The following is a 10,291-nucleotide window of genomic DNA, read 5'->3' as shown; positions in this document are numbered from 1 at the left end:
GGAAACAAGAAGTAGCATAAATGAGAATACCATGTTGGAAGGAAGATGAGCAGAGTTAAGTGCTGGGAACTGGTAAGAGTTGGGGCTGACCCAGGCAGCCCATGAGAATGTCATCCACATTCCTACCTAGGACCAGTGGTTTCAGAGAGAAGGGTTATGTTGCCCAGTCTCCCGCTCCATGGTGGACCAAGTCCCACTTAAATGAGCAGAATCTTTGGGTTTCCCCAAAACCCTGATCCCAGAGATGAAGATAGTGGTAAAGGTTGGAATGACATGAAACAGTGGTCTTTTGAGAGTAATGAATCTCTCTGAGTATTGCAGGGAAAGGACCTGAAATCTACCCTTATAAGTAAAATCAGGAATAGAAGAGGCTTTCATTTAGTGCCCGGATGCCCCTACTCCATATTTTCTTTCTCCCCTTTCAGTGAACCCTTAGGTCATAGTCTTTTTTGCTCATTTCTTCTTCCATAGGGGAAATTTTTTGAGCTAAGGAGTACTTTATTCTTTCAAGATTGAGACTGATGAAGAATATAATGCTTAATTCAGTGAATAGCTAATGGTAGAATTTCAGGTGATAGTAGAGGAGGTATTAAGCTTATATAAAGTAGCCCATTGTCTGACGGTGTCTAAAAGATACCTGAGAGGTCCCTTGTCTCAGATCCTCTCTGTCATTTAGATCTGCCATCAACTGTGGAAAAGAATGATCTCTCTGAAGGCATTTGAAGGAGTAGAAATGGCATCGTACTATCCACTGGGTCTTCTAAACTGTGTGCTTCTCCATGGCTTCCAGCCAAAGGCCAAGAGAGCAAGACGAACAGGAGCTCATTCTAGGTTTTGGAAGACCTATTCATTTTTATTTAACAAATCTTTACTATGTGCTGTCTCGTTTGTTAGCATTTGCTGGCAGGGTGGGAGCGGAGGGGAGGAGAGAGAGAGAGAAAACTATAATGAGCGAAAGGGAGAGAGCTCCCTAAGCAGTGATTCTCAAACATGATGGGTATAAGAAGCAGTGGGAGCTGGTTGGAAGAGCAAATTCCTGGCTCCATTGCTCAAAGATTCTGATTCAGTGCATCTGAGGTTAAGCACTTGAATCAGCTGATTCAGATACAAGTGGTCTCTGTTCACACAGAAAATCATTTCATGAGACAATAACAGGATGTGAAGGTCAAGAATAAGAAACCCTGTGTGGAACCCAAGCAGGCTGAGGCTACAATTGGTTAACCAAGAATCACAGAGGGCTCAGTGGGCCAGGACCAGGCCCACCAGCTGATAGCAACACAGAACCACAGGTATGTTTTCCCTACATTTGTGAAATAGTCCATTTGGAAGGTACAAGGAAAAGCTCTATTTGCCGTGGAAGCAGATCAAAATGGCTGCAAGGGGCATGCTGTGCGACACTAGAGTTGCCATGGTAACTGAGAAAGCTGTGGGTAAAAAAGAAGAGGTGAAGAACCTTTGCTAAAGACAGAGCTGTGTGATTTATCAAGGACTGCTATATCTATTGTGAAGAATTCAACAAGACAGAAGCTGAATTCCTTCCAAGAATAGCTTACAGGTAATGGGTTGGTAGACAGCTGATTCACGAAGAATTACTTGCCTTTTTGGATTTTTTCAGTTCGTTCCCAGTATTTCTAATTTTGGAGACCCCCACTTACTGCTTGAACAAATCAATCAAAAACAAACTCATACACAATACTCAAAAACAAGGAAGATAAAGATAACTCTGGAAAATGACCACCACAGATTTTATTTAATTAAAAATATTATACATGTTGTTGCATTTTCATGGAAAATATTGATTTAAAAAAACACCAACAGTGTTAGTTTTCAGAAACCTTCATGCACCCCATTCTGCCACCTTCTTTTTTCTATCCATGGCATTAACCATGTGTAAAGAAGTGGGGCTCTGTGTAAATGGAGCTTCCTAGAAGTTTGCACCTATAGGACTCCCGGAATAAGCCATTGTCTCAACAATGGTGTTCTATTGAGTTAAGTCAGGTATCGCCAGCTTTGGCTTTCTTGCGAACCATTAAAAGAAGCTGGCATAAAAGCCCAAAGCGCATGTCAACATCAACTGAGTCCAACATGTCTGCAAGAATCTGCTATGACCTCATCCAGTTTCCAAGCCAGTTAGCAGGTAACTTTGTATTTTACCTGGTGTATTAGTGTCCTGAGCCCCTTCACCAAACTTCCTCTGAACCCAAGGTGGGAAGACACTGCCATATAGTGTTTATATTCAAACTATCAGTAAGTACATAAAAGCACATGTGGCCCCCATGCACAATATTATCAAATAAAAAATACATATTGGTACAATACAACTCCTGGAATCACTGGCTAAAATATAGCCATGTGAGTATTTTTAAAGCATTCATTTAATTACATACTTGTTAAGAAAAATAACAGGGCATAAAAATTTAATGTGAAAACATCATTTCAGCTAGAAACTTCTAACATGTAAATACAAGTTGTGTACAATACTGACCGCTTTCTTACTTCTTTTGCTTTCTCTGGACTGTACCATTCCCTAACTTATTTCCTTGATTCCACATCATAATGCTGTATCCTCATATTGCTCCCAAGTGATGCTTTTACTAAAATTAGATCTGATGTGACAGAAATATCCTGGCTGTTTTCCTGCTCCTTTGCTTTAAATCGTAGTACACTTACTTTGTGTTCTGCATCCAGCTTTACATTAAAGAGAGATGAATTTCCCCCAAAGTACACAAACAAATGAAAATAACTGGATAGCAAAAAGGTAGAATTGCCTCAGCTCTTTCAAATTAGAAAATTGTCTTTCTTCTTCATAATGGTCTCTCAATTGATGGGAATAAAATAAGGCTGAAATTGCTTTTCACATTCTGGCTCTGTCGGGGGCATTTTCACATAGACTCCTGTAGTCAGAGGGCTTCTTTTCTTTAGCTGCCAAACACAGAAGGAAACAGTAATTATTGTTGAGGAATACAGAAGCCACTTCCAACCATAATAGGACTCAAGAAATATTGGGTCCCTACCCTACTGAAAAATGGATGTTCACAACATACAGAATTATAAACCCCAGGAGATTTTTTTTGATTCAACTATTAAAATTCATTGTACATAAATAGTTCTGTGCTATAGATGTAAAATAGTAGTCACTTTCCCTAACTGGAAGATAGCAGAAAGAGGCTTTGAGAAAGCTTCAGAAAGAACACCCAAAATACCTATGATAAACGACTGGATGCAGTCTATAAAGAGACAAGTTTGATAATATAATAAACTTTTTTTATCCTGTTTGAGAGCTGTATTTCTCATCTCCACTCCTCATATACTTTTTATTATTTCTCTGTCCACATTAGTTTTTATCACTTCAGTAAATTGAGAGCTAACATACTAGTCTGTGTGGCTGTTTGTAGCAATTGAGTTAGGAAGAAGCTACAGCAACTGAACAGGTTGAGAGAAGATCTTGGAATAGTGAGTGTGAAAGAGAGAGAGAGAGAGAGAGTGTGTGTGTGTGTGTGTGTGTGTGTGTGTTAAGGGAAACAGGGAGAGAGGGAGGTAGGAGAGAAAGAGGAGAAAGGGAGGGATTGGGAGAAGGAGAATGGGAGAGAGGAAAAGAGGAAGCGATGAAGGGAGGGAAGGAGGCAGAAAAGAGAGGGAGAGTTTGTAACAAAGCCAGGCTTAGGCAGAGGTGGCTAAAAGGAACGATCAGAAAGAAATCCTGATAGGAAGTCTGATTCCATACCTCTGCCTCTTCCACCAAAAACTGCAGTAGATAAAAACTGGGGTTCTCATTTTCTGGACTGTAGGGGAGGGCAAGACTTCCCAGTCAAGCTAACTGGGTAACAGGGAGCCCTGGACAGGTGTTTATGTAGAGAGCTACATCTTGGACAAAGAAGACACAAATTGGGTAGCACTGAGAGATGGCTTCCAGGTAAAGTAGAGGGCCATTAAGGGAGAGAATAAAATACATCCAGATGGCCTTCTCCAGGAGCATTTTGCTCAACCTAATCTTATGTTTCAGGGTTATTAACTTAAGTACAATTATCACAAAGATAAAGAGCAAAACAGCTGCCCCATGTTATTTGAATGGTTACTCAAACTGAAACCCTGTTCAGAAGCACACAAACATTCACTGTCAAACACACTCATCTAAAATATTAGTCATCCTGAAACCCCAATGACACTCCTAAAGGCCAGTGCCATGGGCTCTAGTGTGTTCTTTACCATTGTCTTGCGTCTTCTTCATTTATTGTTTCATCTCAATAACACTAAGCTCAACAGCGTCATCTGGTCAGTTGTTATCACTAAAGTATGCCCACCAAAAATGGTGCATTGTCAGCATCGCACTCACCATTTTGCTCAAAGAAACAGCTGTGATGAGGAAGCTGTAAAAAAATAACCCCGAGCTGACTGCTGCAAGGATCCAGAGGAGGAAATCGGAATCTGGGCATGGTTCTGGATCTGCAACGAAAAATAAAGCAGAGCCTTCCTGAGACACTCTCTAAGCATTAGGGCCCTACTCCCCTCATTGGTGAATAAAAGGAAGAAATGCGAGCTTCCAGGCCTCGATAATATTGCTTGGCTACAGTTAAGTCTAGTTATTTGAAACTACTTTCCCAGGAGTGTCATATCAAAGGCATAAAGGGCAAACTCAGTGATGGTTATCACTCCAGAGTGAGTACTCCGACTTAATATTAAAAAAAAAAAAGACCTTCTCCAACCCATTTTATTATATAGTCAGAATGCTATTTGGGTTACCGCCCATACTAAGGAAGGCTACCATGTGGCTATCTACAATGCCAGAGAACTCTTAAAGAGAATTTTCACAATCCTAAAAATGAACCACCTGAAATTAAGGAACAAAACTATTTTCATGCAAAGAAGATAGCAATGCAAAAGATGTCAGCTTAGTGATATGACTTTTCTCACCGATGACATAAATCTGGGTTCCATTGCCCATGCCCACATAGTAGGGAGGTGGGTACATGAGCTCCACCTTGCAGATGTAGAGCCCCGTGTCCATGGCCCTCAGCCCTTGGATGGTGAGGTTCACTTTGTTTCCGCTGGAAGAGCCAATGCAGGTAGAATCATCTTGGAAGGTCAACTCACTCTCTACCATGTACGTTGCAGCACAGACTTCAGTCATTTGGTGGCCAGCCTGCCTCAGCACTGTCACTCGGACCTCTGAGGCTTTGCCTGAAGACACGTACTCACACGCAAAGCTGGCGACACCCCGGCTGTTAGCCAGCACCACAGAAGGCTGGGTCACATGCACCCCTAAAGTGGAAAAACCAAAGGGAACTTAGTAAACTCATGCTCACCCACCATTGGGCCCAGATAAAACCTCAAGCCAGAGAAGATTTATCTTTGATAGGTACCCTCCAATTTTACTTTTAAGTTATTCTTTTCCCCTTAAACAAGCCCATCGCCCTTTCTATCCCTTCCTTCTCCACCTTCCCCAACTTTCCTTCCCTCTCTCAGCTGTCTTCCAAGCTACTCTCCATAAAGTTGTTTCCTTAGTGGAAAATAGTTGCTTGAAGGTAGTTGATTGTGGCAGGAAGAACATTAGTGTGACAAACAAAAGACCTAGCTCTACCTTGAAATATACCATTTGTCATGCCTTCCCTGTGGACTTCATTTTCCCTCACATGTAGGAAATGGGAATTAGATCAGATGATATCAGAGTGCCTTCCAACTCTAGTATTCCAGGGTTGTAATTAAACTAGAGGAATTATAGTTCAGGAACCACGAGTAGTAGGGGAAATTTTGAAAGCTGCAGTATAGAATATTATTGCTTTATATCGCAAAGCATACCTCAGCAACCTCTGCCTATACTTACCTGGCCCTGTACCTCTATTACCCGCAAGTAGCTATGCCCTGGCTCACAATGTTGACCACCCCCTTCCCCTGCATTATTATCAGAAAGCTGCCAGATGAAGGAAGCCACAGGACAGAGGACACCAGCGCGTTTCCTCTCCAGGCTCAGGCAACCCTGCCGTGAATGTCTGTGGGCTTCCCCTGCCACCACCACCACGTCTCCCGCCACTCTCTCTCCTCAGCTGAACACCTTCGGGAAGTGTTCTTTTACTCTCTGTCTTCCATAGGATAAGAGAGGCCAGCTCTCTATACGAAAAGGCTCACATCATCTAAAATATGAGAGCTTTATGTCAAACAACTTTTCTATAACTAACCTCTCTCCAATCAATAATACAAGTGGTCCAAAACTATATTGAACCATGTCATTCATCCTGTTCAAAGACTTTGATGCCTTACATAACACTATTCCAAAAACAAATAAGATAAATAACATTCGATGTCCTCTATGATCCAATCCCAACCTATCACTCCACTCTGAGATTCTAGGACACCTCTTCCTGTATACAAATTACTCTTATTGAAGGCACTAGACCTTTTCCTCAAGCACCTGTGCTGGACAATATCTGTCCCCGAAGAAAGAACAATACGGCAGCAGCCTTTGCCATGGTTAATCCACTTCCCCAACCTTCATCTCTGTCTGCCAAAGATGCTCTCTGAGCATTCTCTGATCATTAAGTCTACTTAATCAACTTAATCTGCTCTGTATTATGGTTTTCTGTGCGCTAATCACACCTCCTCCAGCCTCTGCCTTTGGCTTATAAACAATTGGGAGCAGCCTTTATATCCTGCCCAAATGGACACTCAATAATCGTTATAGTATTGACTCTGAGCCTAAAAGAAGCCAAGTTTCCTGCCCTACCCCAGGCAAGCTCCCAATTATCACCACCAAATCTGGTCACATTCAATTTCCCAGTGTCCACAACGGGAGGATCCCAGTTACAGGTTCAGATAAATTTCCTAAAAAGGAAATTTGAATACTTCTAAGAGTATTTAATTTTTACATGTTCAAAACATGTGAAATAAGATCATGTATATGAATATGTCTTAGCCAGTAAAAATTAAGTTATCAAACATCTTTTAAACACCTACGTCACACAAACTACATAGTTTCTTAACCGAGGTCTAGAGAGAGAGAAGGTTGAAATTCATTGGAAACACTCATCCTTTAACATCATATAACAAACCTGGAATCAACTTCTAAAGAGCTTTATTTTATCTGAAAACTGGGGAATCTGCCTCTGAAGTCCACAGATAGATCAGGCAGCAATTAAGTATCTTATGCAAACAGATTAATGGCTTGTTTTCATCCCTCCTTTTTGTTGTTGTTTTTTGTTGTTGTTGTTGTTGTTTTACAATTTCAAACTGCTTTCATTTTTTTAAGTAATTAGCTAACTAGTTTATAGAATTGATTAAGAGGGGCTTAAAACCTTGAATTGAGTAAAGAAGGCTTAACTTTTAAACAAGCTGGCTAATCAGTTTATAGACATGAATTAGAGGACTGTAAAACCTTGAATCGAATAGGAAAGAAGCTTCCCATGATTAAAAAGAAAAATTTTGATCTCACCCTGATTCCAAGCTCAGATGTATTCAGGGTTCTGGATATCTTTTCTCTCTTAAATCACTGAACAGTGTTTTCTTTCAATCATACAGAAGTGTCTGAAATTGCTCATGTGTCTCAAACCAACTCAGATATATTCATTAAGCCCCTACTCAATGCCTGGCACTCTGCTATGAGCTGTATCTCTGTTTATTTGCTGCCGCCAGCTGTCCCCAGCCTGTCTTGGAATACAGAGCTATCCAAGCCAAGAGACTGGAGTTTTTACCTTTAGTGTCTGGCTTTGCTAGAAATCACTGTCTTTGACTGCTGAAATAAATGAAACCCAGGTGAGAGAAACACCTCCTCCACCTTCATGCTCCAAAAACCTCACCTTTGGAGAAGACAGGGATGAAGAGAAGAGAAAACAGGGCAGTGCAGGGCCAGGTCCTAAAAGCCAGGTCTAGCCGAGCCTCGTGCCTCCGGAATCCAAAGCAAGCCATGGCTTTATGGGAGCGGTGTTCAGGTCTTCAGGAAGTAGAGCGAAACCTTTCAGGATCCTGAACTTTGAAATGTGTTTGAACCCACACAGAATCAAGGACTTTATATATAGCTGGCTTTGATCCCAGGTATCCTCTGACATCTACTACATGTACAAGGCACCTGAATAGAAAGCCTTTTTTGTTTTGGTTTTACGAGAAAGGAAGCGTGGGTTTAGCTGTTACGTCGAAAAGATAACCTCAAACACTCAAAGTAAAACTGAAAAAAACAAGCCAATCCATGCATGGAAAATGTACTCAATTTGAAACTGAAGCTTTTTCTTCACTTTGAGGATAACTAAGTGGAGACTTGGAAAATTTCCTGGAGTGCAGAAGTCCCCTTAAATCCCAATTTTATCCAATTGTCTAGGCATCTTTTGGCACCCAATAAATTTCATCGACACCCCCAAAACCGCTAAGCTACCAGCTCTCTGAGCCCTTGAGCTAATGACAGAATTAGTCTGTGGACATCATTAATAAAAGCTTTACATTCTACCCATGAGGCGTCATCACTGGCATGCTTTACAAATAAGAATTTTATTTCTCATAGCTACATTTAGCATTTGGTTGAGTGAAAATACCAAAATTACAAGAAATAAACTTATTTGCCTCTGGTTTTGCAGATTAGGAAAGAATTTAGGTGCTTTCCTAAATTCAGCAAAGAAAACCAGAGTTGTAGAGGTCCAGAAAAAGTCAACCAAAATGATCCAAGAGATTCAAACCTTCCATAAGAGGATAGACATTTTTTTTCCTATGGGAATTTTTAAAGCAGAAAACTCAAAAACTAAAGCTGGATATGATTGAAGTTCTTAAATTTGTCGAAGTTGTAGGCAGGACAAATGTTCATCCTATAAGAGAATACTAAGCACTGGGGACCCTCCCTTAAAACTGAGACGTTTTCATGTATTTCAATGATGAAAGAAACATTTATGAAGAATCTTTGATATTCCAGAAATTGTGTAAATTTAGGATTGAATGGTGACAAAAATACTTAATGCTTCAAGGGACTTGACATACAGACAGTCACAGCATGGAATATGGTGTTTGCTTACGCCAGCCCTCCACCGTTTCCCATTGTCCATGCACCTCAGCCCAGCAGAGGAGGCTCTGTAGAATGTGGACCTAATACCTCTCTTTTTAGCCTGTCTTTCAGCATGTCTTCACATGTCTCCTTCCTCTGCTTGTCATTTTTCCAACACACCTCTCTCTCAGATCTCATCACCTTCACTCATGCTGTTCCTACTGCCTTTTTTCTTCAATTATCTTGTTTCATGCTCCTTTCCATCCTCCAGGAGTAAGCTAAAGTGTCAGCTCCTCCAAGAAGCCTCCCCGGACCTGCCTTTTCTCTATAGTCCCTTAGTGCTTATATAAACTTTTAAACCGCAGCCAAAATGCCAGTAGGTAATAACAACGTAATGGGAACTTGCTAAGGGTCGGATCCCAGACTGGGCATTGGAGATACAAAAGTGAAAAATCGACATTTCTGCTCTTGATAGGAACCCACAACAGTGGTGGGGGCAGACACCTAAACCCACGATCATGATAGAGTAGTACATAAATGCTGGAATTGCATTATTGCACTAGCCGTAGAGAATTTATTCATTCGGCCTATAGAAGTCAGAAAGGGCTTTCTCGAGAAGGTAAAACCTGAGCTTATTATTGAGAACAGAGGGAAGGGGTGGGTATTCAGATAAAAAGAACAGCATGTGCTAAGGTTGGAAAAGGCATAAAGCATTCATTATGGCCAGAAGACAAAGCTAGTATGGGGATCAGCGGTAACCGGAAGCTGACGTTCTTGATAGTGAAGGCCAGTGTACCATAAGGAGCGAATTGGCATGAGAGCTCACTTTTTAGGGAAATCCCCTCTCACACAGGAAGAAGAGTGGGAAGGGTCTGTTCAGCGAGGAATGAGACATAACAAGGAAAACTAGGAAGGAGACTATTGCAATGCCCCAGGCAACCTGTAACTCACAAACTTGTTCTATAAAAGGGCAGACAGTAAATATGTTAGATTTTGCATGGTCTCTGTTGCCACTACTCAACTCTGCTGTTGTAGAGTGAAGGCAGCCATGGAAAATACATAAGTGAGTGAGCATGGCTGTGTTCCAATAACACATTGTTTACAATGTCAATTATATCTTAATTTTAAAAAATTTTAATTTTATGTTATTATTAGTTTCAAGCATACAGTACATTGATTAGATATTTATGTAGTTTATAAAATGATCCCCCTAATTGCTCTTTTTCTCCTTAGGCTCTCCACCTAGCCATTACATTAATGCTAACTGCCATGCTCCCCATCCCCATGACCATCTATCAACAATTAATTTGTACTTCTCTAACCCTTCACTCCATCTCT

The 10,291-nt window shown here is 41.0% G+C and overlaps 1 protein-coding gene across 3 annotated transcripts in view; it reads right to left on the bottom strand.

The window, feature by feature from the left end:
* Positions 1–1,331: 1,331 nt before the first annotated feature.
* Positions 1,332–10,291, bottom strand: part of CTLA4 (cytotoxic T-lymphocyte associated protein 4) — a 10,437-nt gene continuing 1,477 nt past the window's right edge. Inside the window, exons 1-4 of one of the 3 annotated variants that reach the window (XM_039844518.1) lie at positions 7,788–8,051; positions 4,912–5,259; positions 4,334–4,443; positions 2,762–2,922 (exon numbers count right to left, since the gene is read on the bottom strand). In XM_039844518.1, coding sequence (XP_039700452.1) covers positions 2,818–2,922; positions 4,334–4,443; positions 4,912–5,259; positions 7,788–7,896 — 672 coding nt within the window. In that variant the 5' untranslated portion in view covers positions 7,897–8,051 and the 3' untranslated portion in view covers positions 2,762–2,817. Of the gene's footprint in view, positions 2,923–4,333; positions 4,444–4,911; positions 5,260–7,787; positions 8,052–10,291 lie in introns of those variants that run through there. The other 2 variants (XM_039844519.1, XM_039844520.1) reach the window with 2 other exon arrangements.

This window comes from Pteropus medius, unplaced genomic scaffold (assembly GCF_902729225.1).
Source record: "Pteropus medius unplaced genomic scaffold, Ma_sr-lr_union100, whole genome shotgun sequence".
Classification (NCBI taxonomy): Eukaryota; Metazoa; Chordata; class Mammalia; order Chiroptera; family Pteropodidae; genus Pteropus; species Pteropus medius.
The sequence above is the reverse complement of the archived record's forward strand: the minus strand, read 5'-3'. Positions and strand labels throughout refer to the sequence as shown.